This window comes from Rattus norvegicus, chromosome X (assembly GCF_021556685.1).
Source record: "Rattus norvegicus strain SHRSP/BbbUtx chromosome X, alternate assembly SHRSP_T2T, whole genome shotgun sequence".
NCBI lineage: Eukaryota > Metazoa > Chordata > Mammalia > Rodentia > Muridae > Rattus > Rattus norvegicus.
This window is the reverse complement of record NC_141554.1, coordinates 143,238,199-143,261,773: the sequence shown is the minus strand read 5'-3', so window position 1 is coordinate 143,261,773 and position 23,575 is coordinate 143,238,199. Positions and strand designations below refer to the sequence as shown.

General features: G+C 42.5%; 1 protein-coding gene across 4 annotated transcripts in view; it reads right to left on the bottom strand.

Annotated features, from left to right (window-relative positions):
* Slc9a6 (solute carrier family 9 member A6) overlaps nucleotides 1-16,306 on the bottom strand; it is a 56,073-nt gene extending 39,767 nt beyond the window's left edge. For 2 of the 4 annotated variants that reach the window (XM_087599688.1, XM_087599689.1), the window contains exons 1-5: nucleotides 15,898-16,252; nucleotides 6,008-6,207; nucleotides 3,827-3,904; nucleotides 3,473-3,549; nucleotides 3,062-3,174 (exon numbers count right to left, since the gene is read on the bottom strand). In XM_087599688.1, coding sequence (XP_087455814.1) covers nucleotides 3,062-3,174; nucleotides 3,473-3,549; nucleotides 3,827-3,904; nucleotides 6,008-6,207; nucleotides 15,898-16,225 — 796 coding nt within the window. In that variant the 5' untranslated portion in view covers nucleotides 16,226-16,252. The other 2 variants (XM_087599690.1, NM_001419592.1) reach the window with 2 other exon arrangements.
* Between the last annotated feature and the right edge of the window lie 7,269 nt (nucleotides 16,307-23,575).

Sequence of the window (23,575 nt, the reverse complement as noted above, 5' to 3'; positions counted from 1 at the left end):
GAGGCAAGATGATCCCATCATCAAGGACTGCCTAGCTACAGAGTGACTTGAAGGCCCAACTTGAGGTCATAGCAAGGACCTTTATCAAAACTCAAAAATATGGGAGCTGGGAGATGGCTAACCTTACTAAGTGCTTGTCAGGTAAGCATCAAGACCCCAGTGTAAATCTGCAGCACCCGCTGGGAAAGGCATATAACAGGCATGCCTGCTAACTCAGTGGTAGGGAGGAAGAGACAGGTAAATACTGGAGCTCACCATCCATTCAGTCTAGATACTGATGAGCTCTAGGCTCAGTAAGAGATCCTGTCTCAAAACATTAAGGTAGAAAGGGGTGAAAGAAGAGATCCGAACACACTTGCACACACATACACAGATATTCACAGGAACACATCCACCATGCATATACCCAATATTATATTAACTAATTAATTAGCAGCAAAAGGGCTCAAGCATGGAGTGATTGCCTACTGTGCATGATTCCCGACATCCTATATATCTTCAGCACTACAAAAATGAAAAATTACACCATATAAATGTCTGTCTAAAATGGCGATCTGGAAACTATTTTGAAACAGTCCCACTAGATAACACAGGCTAGCCACAAGCTCTCGAAATTCCTGCCTCCACTTTCAAGTACTGTGATTACAGGCAGGTACCATTGTGCCTAGCTAGCCCTGAGTAATCTTAGAATTATCTCTCACAGCATATGGAACACATTCTTTCTCCTTTCTATCATTCCCTGGGTTATCAAAGTTGAGAAGGAATTCAAAGGTAACCTTAGGACACTGACTTCAATTGTGTTCCATGACAATTAAAGAAGATGATTAACTTCCAAGGGCAAAGAGTGAAAAAGTACAAACCTCTAGCAAAGCCTAAGTAATAATAAAAGAAGACTTTGACTCCGCAGATTCTCCATCTTTAGGGGAGAGAGACAGGTCAGTGGCAGAGCACTTGCCTACCATGAGCGAGGCTCCTAACACCAAACGAGGCTCCTAACACCAAACAAGGAAAACCAAGAGCCCTTTAGTTGGTCCCTATGCTGCCGTTCTTCCCAGTTACTTTTATGACTACATGTTAACTGTCTAAGCTAAGAGGTTTCACTACAATGTTTTCATCCATCTATATAATGTGCATTGATCCTATTCAAACCATTACCATTCCTGGTCTCCCTAATCAGCTGGTGCCCTCTCTCCATTGCCAAGTAGTTCCCCTTCTACTTCCATGGTTTATTTCCTTTTGTTAATTTTAGTTTTACATGCAAAAGGAAATATACGCAATTTGTCTTTCTGGTTTGGCTTACTTCAGTTAACATGATTTCCAGTTACAACCATTCCTCTGAAATGATGTAACTTCATTCTTTATGAATAATAAAACTCTATGGTATATATGTATGCATTTATGTGCACATATATAATATTTTATCATTTATTTGTAGATAACTTCCCATGGTGATTTTACAGTATGCTACCTTGAACAGTACTCCGATAACTATGGGAGTGCAGGTATCTTTGCTATGCTGATTTATATTCCTTATGTCTAAAGAGTGATATATCTGAATCATATAGTAGTTCTAGTTTTTGAAGGTTTTCTTAGGAACCCCCATACTGATTTCCATAGTGGCTGAACTAATTTTCAGTGTACAAGATTCCTTTTTCTTGAGGCAGTGTCTCACTCTGTAGCCCACACTATCCTCATACTCACAGCAATTCACCTGCTTCAGCTTCTTAAATGCTAGAATTACAGGCATAAGCCACTGTGTCCAGCAAAACTTTGTCCACCCTTACCCCACAGCTTCAGCAGACATCTTGGCCTGGCTGAGATGAAATCTTGGTATAGTTTCGATTTTCATTTCTCCAATCACTAAAAGTGTTTAACATTAAAAACATTTATGGGCCACTTGTACATTTTTGAGGAGTATCTAATCAGTTCATCAAAAACATAAAGAGTGGCTTACTTAATCCTCTACTGTTGAGCTTACTGCAATCTTTCCATATTCTGCATGTTTACTCCGACCATTTCATTCTACATTTTCTACAAATTCCTCATTTGAAGATAGCTTTTGGTTTATCAATACACATTCAAAATTTTAAATTTTATTTAGCAATTCAATTCATTCATTAATACAAACTCTTAGAGATTGACACAGAACGAATGAAGAAGCAAGCTTTGTCAATAAAATAATTTTGTAATCATAAGGCCAATTTTATAAAAAGTATTTCTTTAATATGCTGAAGACTACTAAAATCTCTAAAGCACATGCTATCAGCATAGCTGCCATACAGCAACCATTTTAAACTGACTTTTCTTAGTTAGGCAATCACAGCATGCACAATGCTTCGATAAGAGACAGACTGTCATGACTCGAGGCCAGCCCAGATGACAGTTAAGCCCTGTCTCAAAAGACAAAACACAGTAGAGTGCATGCCCAGGATGCACATGGGCCCGTGTTCGATCCCCAGACATGATGGCACACCCCAGTAATCCCAGCACTCAGGAAATGAGCACAAGTTCAAGATCAGAAGTTCAAGGAGATCCTTGGCTACCTAGTGAGTTAGAGACCAGTTCGGCAGCCTGTGCTACATGAAACCTTGTCTCAAAAAAAAAAAAAATGAACAAAAACCCCTAAATTATTTTTCCTTTTTACAAAATGTAGATAGCTAAATATAAACAGAAGATTTTTGGAGCAATGGCTGTCTAGAAATGTAAAAGGAAGTATACAATCAATTTTAAAAACTATAACCTAAAAAAAAAACAACTATAACCTTACTTTTCTTTTGCTGTATCCAATCACTAGGATATAAAGACCAATTAAAATTTCTCAAGAAAATATTTAATAGCTCTAATCCAAACAGCATCAATTTGGGAACTAGTTACAGGTAAATGTGCTGAAAAAAGTAAAACAACCAAAAGGACTTGAAAATTGTTCCCCCTCCCGCCCCCATTGGACAACACAGTGCTAGTGAAGAACCTAGGCCTGACTCTCTACGTCAGAGAAACACAGCACGTGCTTTGGCAGGAACCACTGCAGCCACAATACGTCAGCTCCCCTCATCAAGCATACCTGGGTCTGTGGCTGATACAATGGCACCGAACAGCAAGCAGTCTGTAAAGTAGAAATCTCCCGCGAGTTGCCCAGTCACCTTCATCAGGGTTACACAGCCGTACATTATGGACCTGTTCAATAAACACATTCCTATATCATAACATGCCAACCATTAAAGAAGTTAGAATGCAGTAGGAATAAGAGAAGTAATCTACTAGAGTGCTCTAAGATTAATCCTGAATTGGATTAATGGGTATTTGAATAGAGCTAATACTTTTGGTTTAAGGAAAGTTCAAACGATTACTAATACGTACCACAAAAAACCCACATCTGAGAATACAGTAATAATACAAATCAAATGCAAGTCAAAGGCAGTTCTTTTAGAATTATAATCTGAAGGCTAAAAGACATTTAAGCTTCAAATCTTACCCAATAACGAAACAAGAGATTGCTGTTCCGAGAAAGGCATATGCTAAGATAGACCCAAGGTTCCGGAAGAAATGTCTCTGAAAAAATAAAGTTATGCTGTTAGAATATCTACCAACAATTGACAAAGAACGCCCGTCTAGTGTAATTTTCTCTACTAATATTAAATGCATCATACTCTAGAAGAAGCTATGCAGAGAAAGCATTCTGATACTGGCATAAATTTCAACATTTCAGAAAGACCAGGAGAAAAGAAAGGAAGAAATGCCAAGTACTAAGTACATGGGAAACATAGGAGACGTCAAGGCACGGGAGAGTTAAGGCCAGTCAAAGTGTAGGAAATGTGAAAGAACTCACCCTTTTGAGACTGTAGCCTGCATAAAATATGATAGGAGGAAGCAGTATGTTGAAAAAGACTTCTGGATCAAAAGTAACCTGTTAAAACACAGAGTTCTTTTCGATTATTTCCTTTAGAATGTCTCACTACATCATCAAACTGTCAAAAGGAAGGGATTCAAGGTTAAAGTGGTCAACAGCAAGAACACTTGTATGTCAACTTCAAGACACTTCCTGTAGGAGTGTACATTAGCATTTCTCTGATGCTCAACACTTTTTATTGGCCATTTTTATTTCTTTTGATAACTATTTACATTATTAGCACAATAATTGGATAGATTTTGAGGGGTTTTCTTTTTCGTGGTTCTTTACATATCCTAGATTTTAATATTCTAATTGATGTGCACTTGCAAAGGATTCTTTTCCCCTTAAGCAATCTGTCTCTTTGTGTGTGTGTGTGTGTGTGTGTGTGTGTGTGTGTGTGTGTGTGTGTGTGTGTGTGACTTGAAAGTAGAAAAAACTCAGGAGAGGAAAAAGAGGGTAGTAGAACACATCATGTATGAGTGGACACAGGGGACACAGAAGAGGACAATAGAAGAGGGAGACAAACTAGAGCCAAATACAATGACAGCCAGGCATGAAAAGGAAAACAACCCATTATTCTATATGCTAGCTTAAAAGTAAATATCCCAGGTAGGGAATCGTAACTTTTGCGTGCTTTACACAATGGTTTTTAAGTAGAGGAGAGCTGTTGTTTTACTTTTCCTCCAGGGACAGGATGACAATGCTGGAGAAGTCACTTACTCCATTTCTATGGAAACTGTGCTAAAATAGTATATTACAATTCTTAGCAGAGTACAACGATACACATCTGTAATCCCTGCATTTTTGTGAAGGGTCTAAGGCAGGAGAATTGCTTTGCACTCAAAAGTAGCTGGAACTACACAGAAACAGACCAACAGTGGCCATAGCATGGTTCTGTCTCAATACAATAAAACTTAAAAATGTTAAGAAGTAGAGAAAATATAAACATATTTTTACTTTACCTAAAAAAGACCTGAATCCAGAAACAGAATTCTAGGTTATATTTATTGTTATTAAGTAAAACTGAGCTGCTAAGTCACATAGCATCCATACTAGTGTAGTTCAAACTCTACACAACCCAACATTTCAAGTCCTCACAGCCCTACTCATTTTAAACCCACTGCTCTAACAGTGCAGATGCCCTCCTTCTGTTCTGAAGGCTGCAGGAGAATCTGATATGAACGCGAAGCAGCATTTACTAGAGTTTTTAAGAAACTGGCCATTTTCATGGCTGCTAAGGACTCTGGTTATAAGTACACTTTGAGTTTGTAGGAAGTTTTAAACCAATAGGAACATAACTAAGAAGCTGTAAAAATGAAGTCCTAGTAACTAGAAGACAGGAGACAAAGGGGGCAGGGGAAGGTGGTGAAAATAGAATGATGTGTGAAGCGGTGCTGCTTCAGGAGAGAAGCAGTGGGACAGCCAGGACCCGAGTGAGACTGCATCCCAACCTCCCATGGAGAGCAGCCTGCAATACCCGAGCTCTTACTAGGGCCCCAGAAGTTGTGTGAGATTATGAATCAAAGAAAGGTGAAATGATATTTGTTTAGAACACAAGCAAGTCATGAAAGAACCTAGTGGTATTGGTGGGCCCACAGTTAGAACCACACGGACTCAATGTGCTCATGTACTGTAGAGCAATAGGACCATTTGTAAGCTGGAAAAGCTTATGAATTCTTCTGAACTCACGTCCTGATCAGTGTCCATTATATAAACCTTACACACTGAGTAAAATAAAGAGTTACAGATCCTAGCCTTAAGCACAAGAACATAAGCAGGCCCATCTCCTAATAGCATTACATTTATTAATAGGGTTTATTACATTTTAAATGATTATTTTAATTATAAAAAATTGTAGCTAGGGAAGGTGGCACAAGCTGGGACAGGCAGGTGGTGCATGTGTGTAACTACAAGGAGGCGGAGGCAGGAGGATTGATGGCTACAAGTTCCAGGTCAGCCTGTTCTATGTAGCCAATTCCAGGGCAGCCTACAAAGCAAGATGCTGTCTCAAAAACAAAAAGAACCAAAGAAAAACAAGCAGCTGTTTTTCTGCAGATTCGCCTAGTTGCTCCTTCCACAGCTTTAGAAACCCGAGCATCCCCTCGACTGAACTCTTACCTTCCTGAGCATCTCGTTATCCTGAACATTGTTGAGTTCGTGGGAACTAATCTCTCCTTTCAGCGTATACTCATAAAACTTCCCACTGACGTTCACCAGCAAGGTAGTCGGACTTGACTGCACTTCACAGCTCAAGGTCACATTGTTCACATCGCTCGGGACATGGATGCCATACCGAAGCACAAGGCCAACCAAAAGACCTGCAAACGAAAGAACACATCAGCTCTTCTCACACACAGAAACTGCTCATCTGTACCCAACACATATCTCTAGATTCAGAACAGAAATTTTCCGACGAGTGTCCCTCATGGAGCACAACCTAATTTCACACCAAATTGCTGTTACAGGTTGAAGTATTACTGAATTCCAATCTTCATGTAGTCCAGTGGGACCGGAGGGATCGGAGGGAAAACATGCCCTAGAGTATCAGTAAAGACCTCTGCATTTCTAAGTCACCATATCCATAACTGATAAGGAAATAAATGAGAAGATTCCTTCAAGTCATCAGCACACAGCTTATGCTCTAATGGCGTTGAGGTGACAATGGAGTCACCCTGGAAATTATTCTTTATAAGTGTGGCTGATTTGGTGCACACATATAATCCTAGCACTCAGGAGGGTGAGGAAAGGCTGGGTTCAAGGACTGCCTGGGCTATATAGTGAGTTCCTGGGCAGCCTGAGCTACAGTAGTCCCTGTTTTCAAACAAGAAGGAAAAAGCAAAGTTTTTCTTTGCTGCTGCTCCTTGGGCTTGAGCCGAAGACCACAAAAGTGTGCAATTCTAAAAACCCCATCCATTAACTAACAAGACAAAAATACATGCTCTTTGTGTTTATTCCCAAAGCACATGCACATAGGTGACCAAATAATATATACTTAATAAATGACAAATTAAATATACTATTTCTAGATTGACTAAATTCTTCTATTACTAAAAGATCAGAATTAAAATGTAAAACGCCCACATCAAAATCAAGACATGAAAGTAAGGTCCTAGTCCTGGTCCTCTGTAATCAGCATACAGGTTTTACTCCTACACATATGCAAATGTATCCAATTCTCTGGGTTCTATAGAACTGGACTGATAAACTGCAATGCTTAATGGCAGCATTATTGAGACATAATTCTAATGCTGTAAGATTTACCCTTTTGAATTCTGTGATTCAATGGTCTTTAGTATATTCACAAATTATATATTCACAAAGTGTAACTCGATCACCATTAATTCCAAAGCATTTTCAACACTCCAAAAAATTACAATACTCCCTACTCCCCTATACACAAACTTAGCTTTTTGGTCTTTTTTAACTTAAAAAGACTACATATATACGTGTGCACATATGTGTACATGTGGTAGTAGAGGGTACATGTTAAGATTGGGTGTAGTCCTCAGTCAGTCTTCACCTTATTGTTTGGGACAGGGTCTTTCCCTGAGCTTAGAACTCACTGAATTTTGGCTATACTAGGTTGCCAGGGAGTTTCAGGGATCTGCCTATCTCTGCCCTTCCTCAGAGCTGTGCTTGAAGACACGTGCCACCATGCCTGTTTTTACTTGGGTGCTGGGAAACCGAACTCAAGTTCTCTTGCCTTCAAAGTAAGTAGTTTACTGACTAAGCTATCTCTCCAGCCCTGTAAGCATCAGCACTTGAAAGCTAATAATCTACTTTTTCATCTCTATAGATTTGCTCATACTGGACATTTCATATAAATGTAATCCTACTATGTATGGCCTCTTATGTCTGGCTTCTTTCCCTTAGTATAATATTTGAACTTTGGCTTTGCTGTAGAATGCATCAAAACTTCATTTGTATGGCAAATCGATATTCCATTATATGCAACCTCAATTACACACTGAATTCATATTTCTGGAACTTTCCTTAAGGAAAGTTCTACAGTACTAACTAGATTTTACCTTCCTATGGCCTTTTGTTCTGACTGTCATCCATTCAATATGTAAACTGCTAACACAGTCCATTTCAAAGACTTCTTAGTCCAGCTAGCAAAAAGGACACACACACACACACACACACACGTAAGATGTTCTAAATATACAGAATAGTTAAGGAAGTCTAAGGGAATGAGACCTTAGAGGGCTTTTTTCCAGCATCGTCACCTAAGAAACTATCACTACGAGGAATAGATATAGTAGAATATATATCTACCAAGGAATAACAAATACGACTGATGAGGAGAATCATAAGGTGTTTCAGTGTGGCTACTTTAGGAGCTGACAAGGGGTGAACTTTGAAAGATCTGCAGGAACTGAATCATAAACAACCGTGAGTGTTAAAGTATGGGGCTTGGACTTTATTGTCCTAAAGCAAAAAGAAATCATAAGTTCTGAGTGTGAGCTGGACACTAGAGTTCTACTTTAAAAGATTGGTGTAGACTTGAGAGGATCTAAATGGCTGTCTAGGTGAACACTGCAATCATTAGGCAGTAAGAGCTTTGGACCTCATCTAAGAGAATAATGCCAGAAGTGGGGGTGGCTGGAAGATAGTAGGTTTTAGAAAGCCTTGGTGGCTAAGTAGAATAGGCTAGGGAGAATGAAATGAAAGACTAGAGGAGCCCTAATGGACTTGTCAATGAAGTGGTTACATCGGCAGGAGGACACAGGTGGAAAGCAGGGCCATTTAATGAATGGGGACACATCAGGGAGACTGAATTTATAGGAGGAAAAGGCCAGGTTAGTTTGTAAAAGACTTTGATTCATAGGTATGCATCTGCCTGTCATAGGCATATGGAGGAGATACGAAAGTGACCTAGACCTGTAGTATCAGCAGTTGGGAGAAGCCTGACACAGGATCTCAGGACCTCTGGAAGAGCAGCATGTGCTCTTAACTGCTGAGCCATCTCTCCAGCCCCCTAAGTTTAGGTTTGAACATGCTAAGTCTGATGTGCCTGTGAAAGTACACACTTGAGTACATGCAGTCTAGAATGCAAGTAGGGAACCTCAACTTGGTAATCAGTGGTAGAAGTTAGAACATACATGAGACGATCATTTGGAAGCAAAAAAAAAGTATAGGGAAAAGCTACAGATGTAGGCCCTAGGTGTGACCCCTAATCACTAACATTGTGGGGCCAATAGGAATCAAGGAACCGATAATGAGTCTAAGGAGAAAAAGCCATAGGAGTGAGAAGAAAGAACTAAGTGGTGGCTAAGCATTCAGGAAGAAAGGGAAATGACTCAATCCTCATCAGAGGCTTCGTCCTGCAGCAGATGGAAGTTAACATGGAGATTCACAAGGAGGCAATGCGAAGAGAGTAAGATACTTTGGAGAATCAAGCCCTAAATGGGGTGTCTCTATCAAACCCGTCTTGTAAAGGGGATCTGTGCAGCAGAGGAAGCAGAAAGATTGTAAGAGCAGGAGATGGCAGATGACCCCAAGAAAATGGCATCTTGTATACACAATTAACTGATACACATACTAACTCAAAAAGACTATCACAGCTACCCAAGACCTGCACAGGTCCAAAGCAGACAAAGTCCCAGCACTGAGAAGGAGAGACGGGCCCAAAGTGCCACGCAACCATGAAGCTATTCCTGCTGGGAAAGGGAAAATCTGTTTTCTCCAGTGGATTGTCACTTAGTATATTAACCATACCCTGGGCCAGGCCCCAGGCTTAGGAGTAGCTAACAAAACAAAACAGACTATGTTTCATTAGGTGGTGGTTATTTCATTATTTTTATCTTCCTGCTCATTTGTATTAACTATTGCTTTGTTTTTGTTCTAAGTGAGAGAACATGAAGTTGGGTGGGTAGGGAGGTGAGGAGGATATGGGAGGTGTTGGGGAAAGGGAAATATCATCAAAATACATTATGTGAAAAGAACTAAGTGGAGAAAAAGCAATGGGGATGTAAAAGCCTTAGCTGGTAGGGAAAGGGGAGAGGGAAAAGATGACAGGTCCCTGTAGTTAACTCCTAACCAGCACGTGTGTTTGTTAAGGTAAGCAAGCACTAACGATGAATTGCTCAACAGCACAATATCAATTCGAAAAATATTTTGGTCAATGTTCCAACCTAAAATGAAGATTCACTTTAAAACCTCTGTACCCACTAGATTGGTAGGTACATCTTGGTGCAAAGCCCCCAGCAACACACACACACACACACACACACACACACACACACACACACACACACACACACACACCAGTTGTACAAACACAAGCAGAAAGATCTTGAGTCCAGATAACCTCCATCATAAGATGAATGGAAGAAAGCAGGAAAAGGTTCGGAGCAACAGAAGGGGGAAAGAGAAATGGACAGGGAGTGGTGAGGAAGAACATCCTGACAGGATCTCAGCAGTCCTGGATAGACACAGCCTGGCAATAAAGGCTGCATGCACATAATCCCTCTATACCGACAACTTTCTTCTCTCCTACCCCAAAAGACTTCCCAATGGAGAGGCTAAGGAAAAACGGCTCCCTTTGCATTTACATGTGAAAAGCCTCACTTCAGCTACTATGAATATTAAACGGAAGCATAAATTCTTCCCAATGCAAGGAGCAGTGTGCACTGGTTCCTCTGCACGCCCGAACCTACGCTGAAACAGCAGGTGCCCTGATCCAGGCGCAGGACTTGAGCAGATTTGAAACACACACCTTGGGGAAAAAAACACAGCAGCACGCAGAACAATGACTTATGCTGGAAATAAGACAGATCCTTTTATTACAGCATCTGGAAAATTGAAATTTCTCTGAAAAAAATGTTGACAGATCAACAAAATTCAAGTCTGTAAAAGGTCAAATCCTAATCATGGAATTAAAACAATTCTTAGTAAAGAGGAAGGTCACAAAAGAATGCTTTGTCCGGTAGATAAAGCAGAAACTTCTAGCATCCTACACATATGGAGGCACAGAATATATTGATATTATGAAATTTAAATTAATAACAGGCAACAAGAGGTACTTTTCACAAACAGAAGCCTACTCTACCTACCAGGCATTCATGATCTGCTTGTGCTGAAAACACTCTCGCTGATAAGGAGCTTAGCACCAGCCGGACCCCACTACTGTCTGCTTCTCTAGATAATGATGGAACATGCCTTCTCGAGAATTCCAGACCAGTCTTCCTGCCTACTGCACCTGAAAACTCTGGTGCTCAACAATATGGAAGTACTATCACTGAAGAATTAAGTATAGACTTAACGGATAAAAAATTTCTACTCCTTAAGAAGTGTTTGTGGGGGCTGGGGATTTAGCTCAGTGGTAGAGCGCTTGCCTAGGAAGCGCAAGGCCCTGGGTTCGGTCCCCAGCTCCGGGGGGGGGGGGGGGGGAGAAGTGTTTGTGGCCAGCAAGATATTTGCCACAGGCGCCTAATAGTGTGAGCTCAATCTCTGGAAAACTGAGTCTACAAAGTTACCCTCTTGCGTCCAATGTACACTGTGGAATGTGCACTCCTGCACTAACAACTCATAATGCAAACATACACATTCATACAATAATAATGAAGTTAAATAAAGAGGTGTTTGTTCTATAGTCCCAGCACTCTAGAGACAGAGGAAGAATTACAGCAAGTTTGAGGCTACTCAGGGCTGTTCAGTGAGATCCTGTCTGAAACCAAAAACTGAAGGGGCTATCAAGATCTAGCTCAGTGGCGGGATACTTATCCAGCATGAGTGAGTTCCTAGGTTCAAGGCCCAGGGCTCCCTAGCAAAAGTGTGCATACATTCAGAAAAATATTCATAACTTGTTTCAAAAAATGCTGTTCAAGAAGGCTGGAGCCATGGCTCAGCAACTTAAAAGCACTTGCTTCTTAAGCAAAGGACCTAGGTTTGAGTCCCAGTACCCAGATGGCAGCCATCTTTAACTCTAGCTGCAGGGGTTTCGATGCTGTCTTGAGCCTCTGAGGGCAGTACATGTATGAAGTGTTCAGAAATGCATTGAGACAAAACATTTATATGTATCAAAATGAAATCTCTTAAAAGAACACTTAATTCTATGGCAATGGCTAATTGAATTTCAAGATAGCAAAGAAAGTCAGAGCTTTTACTGACAGCGTTGGGGTTTACTGGCTAAGAAAATGGGCCTTTTAAGCCAGATAGACGTTTTGAATCCTAACTAAACATAGGATCGGAAGCAGCTCACTATTTATCCTCTCTGAGCCCTCATTTCAACATCTGTAAAATGAGAAAGACAGTAAAGAGGACCCATACCACGGAGTTGCCATGAGGTTTAAATGTTCCTTAAAGGGGAATTACACAAAGTCTAACATATTGTAATCCTCAGCAAACACTATCTATTAAGTCACTAGAGTGTAAGTACTTTGAGGGCAAGGAATGTGGCCCGTACATGCATTTCTCATCATATGCCACATAGCACAGACATTTCATAATAAATGTTTACTGACAAAATTAACAGTTTATCCTAGGATGTAACTAAGCAATGTTCTCTAAGGCAAAACAAATATTTTTCTGTCATTTGCTTCCTATGTCTAAGTACACTGCAGTGAGTGATCACTTCTCAGACTTAATTAACGATGGCAACAATTTCCACTCACAGTGACTCACTTTTGAGCTTCTCAAGAAAACTTCCCCAATAAGCAAAATGCGTGGGCGCCTTGACACTGTTTGCAGGGCTTCAGATGGCTCAATTGGCAATGTTCTTACCATAGAGAATCTGAATTTGGGACCCCCAAACCCATGTACAAACAGGGTTACATCAGAGTGCTCCTGCACTCCTAGTGCTGAAGAGGTGGACACAGGAAGATCCATAGGTTTGCTGGCTAGCTATTCTAGCCAAACCTATAAACTGCAGGGTCACTGGAAAAACCATGTCTCAAAAAATAAGGTGAGCCATGATTGAGGAAGGTATCCAGTGTTGAGCCCTGGTCTCCATTGTATACCCACCTGTCAGAGTCAGTGCTTTTAACTAGAGCAACTATTAATGTATGTTACAATCTAGAAACTGACCACACAGGTGACTTAAGTTCACTTTTTGTTTGTTCATTTTGACATAGGGTCTCACTCTGCAGACCAGGACAGCCTCCAATCCTCTTGCCTTAATTTCCCGAGTTTAGTGGTCATAGGTGTACAGCACCACACACATCCCAGCTGTGGTTTAAGGTTTTCACACTTACTTCTTACAAGGATCAATGAACTAGGCACGGTGAGCATAGCCTGCCATCCTGGCACTTGGGAGGCAGAGGCAGGATGACCATGGGCTGAAGTCTAGCCTGGGCTACACAGAAAGACCAGATAACTTTTTAATAAACAAATAGCATTTTTCTTCAGTTTTCTGAACATTTGATATATGTCATCACAATCCCATCTAGTCTACAGCTGGATTTGGGAGTTAGGAACACGAATATTCTATAACCCGTCGTCATTTCTGCTGAGAAAGTGGGACAAGCTGTGGAATGCCAAGTCAATCCCAGGATTGCCTCCCAGACAACCACTCTTGCATGTCGTGTTTTTCAAGTGATATGCTTGTTCCCTCATAGAATATTACCGCTAAGGCACTATTCATTCTCGTTTTAGAAGTGTTAGCAAAGGCCATCAGCAATCCTGTGTTTTCCTACTTGAGACACCAGATAGCAAAGAACAAACATTTTCAGGGTTGTCCAAAGTCCTATTTGATTAAAAAAAATACTGTTTGTGTCTTGTAAGACTAAGTAAGGAAAAAGACTTTTCTGACCCTGGGAGCTATAACAGCAACAAGAACAGCTATCATTTACTGAGCATGTATTTACTCGGGACTCAAGGACTAGGCTGAAAGCAGTTCTCATAATTCATTCCCAATACACAGATAAGAGTAGAGATGAGCAGGGCCTTGCTAAGATCATGAAGAGTTACTGGCACAGTATAACAGAAATCTGGGGCTGACTCTCAAGGGCTGTGCAGCTTCAGGCCTTAGTCTGTTTTCTCCTGGCCCAAATGTTGAGAATGGTTTTTACATTTCTTTTTAAAGGCATAAAGATAGAAAATTTAAATGTATGTGTACTGTGTGTGGACACATGTTTTGCTTACATGTATGTTGGTGTACCATGTGTGTGTGCTGCCCATAGTGCCTGGAACTGGAGTTATAGATGGCTCTGAGCCACAGTGTTGGGGCCAGTGCCTTTACCCACTGATCCTTCTCTTTAAGTCCTGGTTTCTTACATTTTAAAAAGTTTGCAGAAGAAAAAAAACAGAATAAAATGTAATATACATGACCCTTACAATCAACAGTCTTAACTATCGAGCCCTTTAAAAATGCCAATCCTGGTCTAAAGCCTTGTACCGCTACCATATCTCTCAATAGGAAAGAGATTATCTATGATCAGTTCTTTATTTTAACAATATAAGGCTCATTTGCATTTAACCAAAGTTCAAATGTTGTTATATCCTTTCTATGGTTTGTCTTTACTTCGTAAAGTTCCTACATGTCTATAGTTCCTGTACATAATATAATAAACTAACCAGCTTACGCTTGCTGAAGATAGTAGACAAGTCAATACAGTGTCGCATGGAGAAATTGGACAAGATATAGCTTGTATGTGACCAATTAGACTTAAGGGGCACTACAAATTGAGTGTCATCTTTAACATTCTAGTCCCCATGCTTAGAGTTTCTTACCTTAATGGAAAGGGAGCCTCAGTCCATGCATTTTCCTCAGGCCTACAACTACCTTTTATTGCCACCCTTGATGTGCATGCACATTCTAGAAGTCTGGATTTACTGGAAGTGGGTGGGAGCTGCATGGGAAAATGCCTTTTAGCTCCAAGCCTTCGTATACCTGTCTTCAAGTCTCAGAAACAGACCTTAACAAGCTTAATAATTCAGGGCTGTAGCAAATGAAGATAATCTTCACACATGCACTGTACAAATGGATTGTCTGTCTACCCTCATCTCTTAGGCCATGCCCTCCTAGGCAGATAGGAGACTGTCAGCAAGATCTTTTCCCCTCACAAGACTGGAGAAATGGCGCAAAGACTTCTAAGCCCATGGTTTGGGTTTTGTCTCCTCTCCTCTGCCCCGCCCCCATGTATCATCTGTCCCTCCCCCAACACACAGATAATCTCAAAAGAAAGCACAGTAAGACTGAAGAACCAAAATCATTTACACAGCAATCTGATCAATAACCCCATGCCAACAGCAAGTCACCCCTATCCATATCCGTGAAGGTTCTTAATTACTACTTGGTTGACCAGTTCTCATCAGATGGTAAGTAAGATGCTGCTGGAAGAACCCTAACTCTTCCTAGTCCTCACTTTCCTACACCTGAATCGGAAGGGTCAACCCTAAGGCTCCCTGTCAGGTATTATTGGTATAGTATAATAAATTAGAACGGCATTTAAAATGCCCTAAACATTCTGTAGCCTACTTCAGGATTTTAGTTTGTGTGGGTTCCACTGGAGTAAGATTATCATCTGCGCCTAGAAAGGCGGCATAGCAAAAGCTGGGCAAGAAGTAAAAGGTCGACTCTGCTTCCAAATGAATGCCAGATGCTGGCAGCACAGCTACTACTGCAGCTTCACCGAACCTTAACCAAACTGACACCCCAGAGACGGAGATTGCAAAGATGTCTTCCCCGCCCCCAGCCCCATCCCGTCCACCGCACCCGACTCCCGTTCCCATCCTCTACACCCACCCGTCCTGGTCCCCAGCTTGGAAGGCAGGGAAGGGGCAACAGGGAGCAGAGGAAAAGGGGGTGGGGTCGGAGGCGAAAAGAGCAAGGAGAGCCAGAGAAAATGGGGAGGCGAGGCTGAGAACGAGGTAGGAAAAATGGGGGGCGTAGCAGAAATAGAGGGGGGTGAGGCAGAAACGGAGGACGATTTAAGGCGAGGCAGAAATTGAAATGAGAAGGGGGGCAGAATGTAGGCCGAGGAGGACCAGGACAGGAGGCGAAGCAACCAGCAGGCAGAGAAAAGGACAGTGCCAGCTAGGGGACAGGGGTCCGAGACACTTGCCATAAATCATAGCAAGGCCGGTTTCGTGCAGGAAGCGGGCCCGGCGGTGCTTGAAAAGCCAGATCGTCAGAATGGTGAGGGTGAGCAGCAGGATGAAGATGAGCAGGTTGGCGCTGTCCTGCCGATGGCTCTCCTCCGCCTGCTTCTCGGACACGATCTCCTCGTCCATGGCTCTGGTCGTTCCCCCAGAGCTGTCCAGAGCCCCGGCCCAGCCAAAGAAGCTCACTGCGAAGAGCAACCAGAGGGGCCGCATAAGCAGACGCGCCCGGGGCCCGCAGACGCCACGGCGAACGGGCGCCAGCCGCCAGCCGCGCCGAGCCACAGCCATGTCTTCCCCCCCACCCCCCTGTCCCCCGCCCCTCTCCTCACCCGCAGCCGCCCGTGGTCGGACCACTCCCCGTGGGCTCACGGGAAAGGGGCGGGGCTGCAGCCGAGCCGGCGGTGCAGGCACCGCCCAGCAGGGCCTCCACTCTTAAAGTGCCCGCCGCCTCTACTCCCGCCCGCGCGTCCCCATTCTTCGGCTTGTCTGCCCACCTACAGGCACGCCTAGAGCTCAAGCTCAGTCCCAAAGTGAAAACTTAATGAATCTAACCCACTGTTTTCCGCTGAAGAAACATGGGGCCAGTGTAATCAGACGCAGGTTGCGCTCTCTGCTTGGGTTCTATTCTGACAGCTGGGAGGGGGCAGAAATCGATCTTCAAAACCCATCTGGATATCATCCCCCAGTGTCTCTTAACAGCATATGAAGTTGTCCCCAAGGGAGTGGCCTCAATCTCCAGCTCTGTAATTTAAATCGGGATCCCCTTATTCTGCCCTTATTGGGGAAGTAACACTGTAAGAGTTCATAAAGGAACTCACACAAAGGCATGGATCATGTATGTATCTGTATAATTGGGTTTTCTCTGAATGTCAATGCTTAATATATGTCATTCACCACCAGGAATGAATACATAGGTTCATCAGCCTTGCAAAGAATAGGCAACCAAGTTTGTGCTCAAATTTACCTTTCCTCAGAAACCTTGGGGAAGAAATCTTTGCTGGTGCAGGGTGCTTCCCTCCCCTGTTTTCTTTTTATTGTTACTTTAAGGCAAATGGCACCAGTTCTGTCACATTTGACTCCCTACCTGTCATTTCTCTTTCCCTCAAAGAGTAATCTCTGCATATCCCTCTAGACCTCACAAGGCAAGATTTTTCACAGCTCACCTCCATAGCTGAGCTATGTTTGGGAACTTTTTCAAAAACTCCCATACTTGCAGGCTCGCTCCTTTAGTGACCTGGGCTTCTTTTTATCTAGACTTTCACTTCTACATGAATAAGCTACAAGTCTCAAGCCCTGCCTGCCACTGTGCCTTAAGGCCTCTACTGTTGGGTATTGAGAATATCCTCCAAATTAGCTGATTCTATCCCCTCCGAATAGACATCCTTCCTCAAAGCGTTCATGATGGCAGTAGGACGAGTATCTATCCCAGCCCTGCCACTTTGGATATAACTTACATTGTGAAACCTTTTCATCTCAGGACCGCATCACCCAAGAACAACTACAAACAACCCTGGTGTGGATGCCTCTGTGTTAACAAAACTGCTTAAGCACTGGGAGGATAGCGAACTTCAGGGAAATCAAACAACTCTAGAAAGGTTGTTCTGTGTGACTGGCCAGGAATTTTTCCCATCAATAATGGCCCATTTCTTCCTGTTAGTAGCTGGAACTGTGTATCTTCCCAAGAAGATCATGGCCACCTGCCTCCTTTCCTGTGCTTCCTGTCTAACTGTACTTCCCTGTTCACATAGGGCTGGGCACCTTACCTTATACAGGCAAGTAACCCAGACAAGGAACATGCCTGGAGTTCCCAGTGTGGTCTCTTCAAACCCAGCTGGAACACACACACACACACACACACACACACACACACACACACCCCGCAGAACACCTGAAAGTGGTTCCTCCTTCAGGCATAGCTGCTTGTTCCAAGGCTGGTTTGCCTCTGCACAAAATCACCTTCTGAGGAGGGTCTGGAGCTTAAGAACACAGTTACAGGTATGTTTCCTCAACCACAATGAACAAATCTTTTCCAGCCACAGACTCCCACCAGAGTTTCCATGACTCCAGCAACTTAATACTTTGCACCAAGAGCCTCTTGATAGTAGGGCTCCAGGAGGAATGTACACAGCCATAACTCCACCAGACCGTCAAACCCATGGCCCTAGGCTCCCCTTGGAATAGCCTCTCTCAAACACACACTGTTCCCACTTCTCATTCCCAGATGCCTTTCTCTTCATTGCTGCCAGTCTGGGTCAGTGTGGTGCTTTCTGCAGTGCATTCCCAACTAGCCCCTCAGCTGCTGCTCTCAGGGCCCCTGATCCCCTCTATTTACTTGCTCTGAAGCAGTTTCAAGTGTGTGTGTGTGTGTGTGTGTGTGTGTGTGTGTGTGTGTGTGTGTACACAGCATGAATCATGTAGCCTGAAGGAGCTGACACTTTGCTTCTTTCTTATTGTTCAACCCCTTTACTCCCACACCCTTCATGGGAAGCACTGTCACCTTCTCTTTTCCTTATTTTCAACACCTAACCACTTCCTGGTCACTCCTACACATTGAGAGTGCTTGAGAGTCTGCTTCATAGGCTTTCTCTCTTCCTCTCAGCCCTGTCACCACCATTAAGAGACTTCAATAATCAGAAAAACAACTCTGAATTCTAGCCTCGATTCTGTTTTCACTGGGAAGGAAACTCAAAACATTCTGGGAAAATCCTGCCTCCAATTTATTCAAGATCACATTCATGTCTTCCCACCCACCCCCACCTCGGTTTCACGTCAAAGGTATTTCCTCCTCTTTTGAGAAACACAGTCCACAATCTAGCTCATGCCATGTCTCACTTTCTGCCTCTTCCAGAAGCAACTCCAATCATCATCCATGCTACCCCACCACGTTCCGTGACCCCCTTCCTGTCCCTGCTACTCTGTCAACATGTTCAGGAGGCATCTTCTGATAAACAGCTCTTCCTTCAAGCTTCCCCATTGCCATTGCACTGCTTTGCCTCTTGCCTGAGAGATAAGCCTTTCAAGTGCATTTCTATCTTTTCTTCGATCACATCCCCTAGTGTGGGTATTATCAAAAATCAGACTCTGGCCAAAGGGCCAAAAGAAACCTATCATCTGTTTCTTAAAACAACTGAAAGCTAAAGACAGTTTTGACATTTTAAAATAACAATAATAATAACCCAAAAGGGTCCTTGGTGATGTGAAAGTCTCCTCACATGAAATCAAACTTTCAGTGTCCATCCAAGGTAGAGTGTTGAGAAAAGTGGTGCCATTTGTTTGCTCACCATTTATGGCTGTTTTTCTGTAACAAGGGCAGAGTTGGAAAGGCCTTGGGGCCTGCAAAGCCTAAGTAAGGTATTTATGTGACCCTTTCTGGGAAGAGTGTGACCTCTGCCTTAGTCCCTGTCATTCATTCTCCAGCCTCCTATGAGACAGCAGTTTTTGAAGTCCCACTTTGCTTTTCTATGTCCACCCTTGCTCCAGATCCTCCAGTGCCCCCCATTCATTTCTGATCCCTCACTAAGGAGCACAATGCTGGGAGCACCGAGGCGCCAGGCTGCTGCTGCTTCATTCTTATAGTCTGTCCTCCCCTGAGCTATTTACCTCAGATATTCTGAAACACAAAACACTACACCTTGTAGTTCTACAATGGTTCAAATGGATCTCCTGTATGTTTCTCTGTGTGCCTCTCCTGCTTGGATAGGACTACCACCCCATCCTTCCGAAATTAACTTCTCCATGGCTGACAAAACTCAAACTGAAAGTCACTGAACTCCCAGGATGTCCTCAGACTCAGTTGGAGACTCCTGTTCCTAAGGACTCTGACCCCTGTGGGCAAATCTCTATCCTAGCTGTCCACATACATTATTATATTCATTTTCTAAGATCATGAGCACCTCCAAGGCAGAAATTAGATATTACTTTGTCCTTTACCAACAGCACCTAATACAAAACTTAACCAAAGTAAATACTCTGGGGCAGACAAGATGTCTCAGTGGGTAAAGATATATGCTGATAAGCCTGACTCACATGGTGGAAGAACAAAACTGACTCCTGCAAGTTGTGTGGCCTACACACACACACACACACACACACACACACACACACACACACACACACGTGCACGCACGCACTCACTCAGGCACTCACTGCACTCACGAATACAAAATAAAAAGTAAAAAAGTATTCAATAACACATACCATATCAATGCACTAATAAATGTCCCTTGAATTTCACTGAGTACAAAAGAAATCTCCATGTTCTCAAGTGGCATTGAATTTCCATGAGAACATAGACTCAATTCAAGGATAAACTGAAAGAGGACTTTGCAATGCCAGGTACATAGTAAGTACTCAGTAAATACTTGATAACTGAAAAACACAGATAAGTTTAGCCTAGTGCTCAGCACAATCTTTGGTTCACTGGAAGTGCCTGATAAACAGTTAACAAACTCCTGTACTGGGAGAAAGGCAGGAAAGTTTGCTTTAGCTCACATTACAGAAGATCTACAATGCAAATGAAATGTTTAACTCCTTTATTTTCCCATTCACAAGTCCCCCCCCCCCCAATTTAGGTTTGGCAGCAGAAAGGGGAATAAATGTCATGCAGAGTGATGAGTATTGGGGGCATCAATTAGGAGTTTAGAAAAAACAGTTTCTCATGGCTGACACACACCTGTGATCCCAGCATGTAGAAAGCTGAGGTAGGTAGTAGTGACAAGATTTTGAGACCAGCCTGGGTTACACAGTGAGATTCTGTGCCTTCTCGATATTAGTTACTTTTTTGTCACCGTGATAAAACGGCATTTAAGGAAGAGTTTGCTTTGGCTCATAGTTCCAGAGGGATAACAGCCCGCCATGGTGGAGAGGCATAACATCGAGTGGCAGGCGTGGCAGCAGGAGCAGGGGGCCAGGAAATCAGGTCTTCAAAGGCAAGCAAGAAGGTGAGGGGGCATATTGGGAGTATGGTGAGACTATATAATCTCAAGACCTGACCCAATGACATACTTTTCCCACCAAGGCTGAACCACTTAAACCACTCCAAACAGTACCACCAATTTGGAACCAAGTATTCAAATATCCAAGTTAACGGGGGAACATTTCTCATTCAGAGAACCACACTTTCTCACCAAAAAATAAAAAATAAATAAATAAATAAATAAAGGATAACTAAAAGAAAGAAAATGAAACAGAAGTAGTATTAAAATGTAATAGGGTCCTAATTTATTGGGTATGTTAGGAATGAATGTGGCAAACTGATACAAATTCCAGTGTGTATGTAGCTCAGTGGGAAAGCACTTGATCAACATAAGCAAGGCCCTGGGTTCAGTCCTGCCAATGCCAGAAAGAAAGAAAAAAGACACTGCAAAAGGACTTCCAGGTTCAAACCCACATAACTGGAAAACATAGACCTATTAGCAGTAATAGTAGGAAGTCAAAAGGCTGAACTTGCCTATGGACAGGGTAGAAGACAGAAACTTGTGGGAATCCAGGCATGGTGACACATGACTATAATTCGAGCATTCAGAAGGCTGGGGCAGAAAAACTGTCATGAATCTGAAGGTAGCCAGGGTTGTATAACAAGTGCCAGACCAGCCAGGGATGAAAGACAATAAGACCCTGTCCAAAAACAACAAAGGAGACTGATGGGAAATGCACACACAGACACTGTAGGAGAGAGTTAGAAATATAGCATGACAGTTCAGAGGTGACAGCAGAGCCAGCAATACAGTTGGGAGCAGTAAGTTCAGTACTGAAGCTGTGGGACTTCCTGACTTTTCCCAAGAAGGGAACACATCATGAGCTCAGTCCAGGAGTCTGTGTGGTTGACTCAGCAGCAACTCACCCCCAACCCTCAAGAGCAGGTAGGGAGCTGTCCAGGGCACAGACAACATCCACGTACTGTTTTGCCCAAGAAGCAGAGTTCAATTCCAGAATCCACACCAGGCAGATAGCAGGTGTTACAGTTACAGGCACAATTGACTGTAACTCCCTCTCTAAGGGGTAACGCTGCACATCTGACCTCTGTAGGCACCTGTATTCGTGTGCACAATACCCATCCACATCCACAGATGCTCTCATAACACACACACAATTTTAAAAATAAGTATTTTTAAATAATAAAACAATAATCAGCATTTACCAAGTGCTTACAGTGTGAGAGATTACTCAAACACCTCAAAGGCATCATGTCACTCAATTGTAACAGCTATGATTTTCCTCAAGTTACAGGTGAGGAAATGAGCACACAGAAGACATGGGTAGCTCCTTCTGTCTATCAGGTGAACAAATGGAAAATCCAGGGTCCAAGCCTTATGCCAATCCACAGTACATGCTCTGGGAAACTGCTGTAGTAGAAGTAATTCAGCAAAGAATTCTCAAAGGCATGAATCATGTAAATACAATCATATTAAGGCCTGATTCTCCAAAAGCCAAGGTACTACCTAGATTTTTTGAGATACATGTTTTGGAATGTCTCCTTTGAATTTCTTCCAAGTACACACTATGGCCGTGAGAAGAAAATGAATTGATTCACTGTCAAGTTTGAAAATATTAGTTTCCTATGAAGAGCTTCAAACCAGAGACCTAGACTCCAGTTCTGGGAGCTAGGGAGTCACCTGGGGCCTCCAGAAGCTGTTCATAAAGAGGCCTAGGCTCTGATAAGGGCTATACATCTGCCCAGCTAAAGGGGAAAATGTGTCCAAGGGATTCTGCTTTGTCCTGATTTGTTGTTGTTTAAAAAAACGTGTGAATGCTTCTCTGGCAGATTACAGGGAACCTGGACAAAGCACTTTTTGCATAATGAATGTGTTACGTAAAGCCTATATGGATCCTGGGAAGATCTGCCTGTCTGAATGATTCAATTTCTTTTATTGATCTGCTTCCTTACCTGAGAAAGACCTATGCAATTCCCTGTTTGCTGCTAAGTCCATGAAGGGAGGAGGGAGGGAGGGAGGAACAACAGATACAGAGAGAGGGCAGGCAACCAGGATAGTGTGCCTAGTAATCAATAGAGTTCTAGAATTTGTTACCCAGAGATATAGAGATATATTCCCTAATATAAATACCTTAAAGAAAGTTTTTTGATTATTTAATTCAGTGTGTGTGTACATGTGTGTACATGTGTTTGCACATGCACACATGCTCAACTATCAGGATGTCATTCTCTCCCTGACCACCTTGTGGGCTCTGTGGGTTGAACTGAGGTCATTATGTTTGGCAGTAGACATTCTTACCTGCTAATCCATCTCATAAGCCCTTTTAGTACATACTATATATTCTTCTTACAGATATCTGTAATTGAAACATATTTACAAGGAAAGTGAATTTTCAAACTTGGTCAGAGTATGCCAGAGAGAGGGGAAATTGTATATGAGAGATTGAAATGTGTTGGGACACTTTTCCTAGCCAACCTAGATTAGTCTCTAGATTAGCCTGGAAAATGTTTCTCTATAAATACCTTAGCTATCGTTATTCCCACCTCTGTATCATTAATCCATGGTACATGTGGAAAGTCTTTTTTTGTTTTTGCTTTATTTTTTGTTTTTGCAGGAATGGATAGTTAGCTAAGGCATTTCTGTGGACACATAGGAATTTAAATACTGTGTCCCAGGCAGTTTGAATTTTGTTTTAAGACCTCAG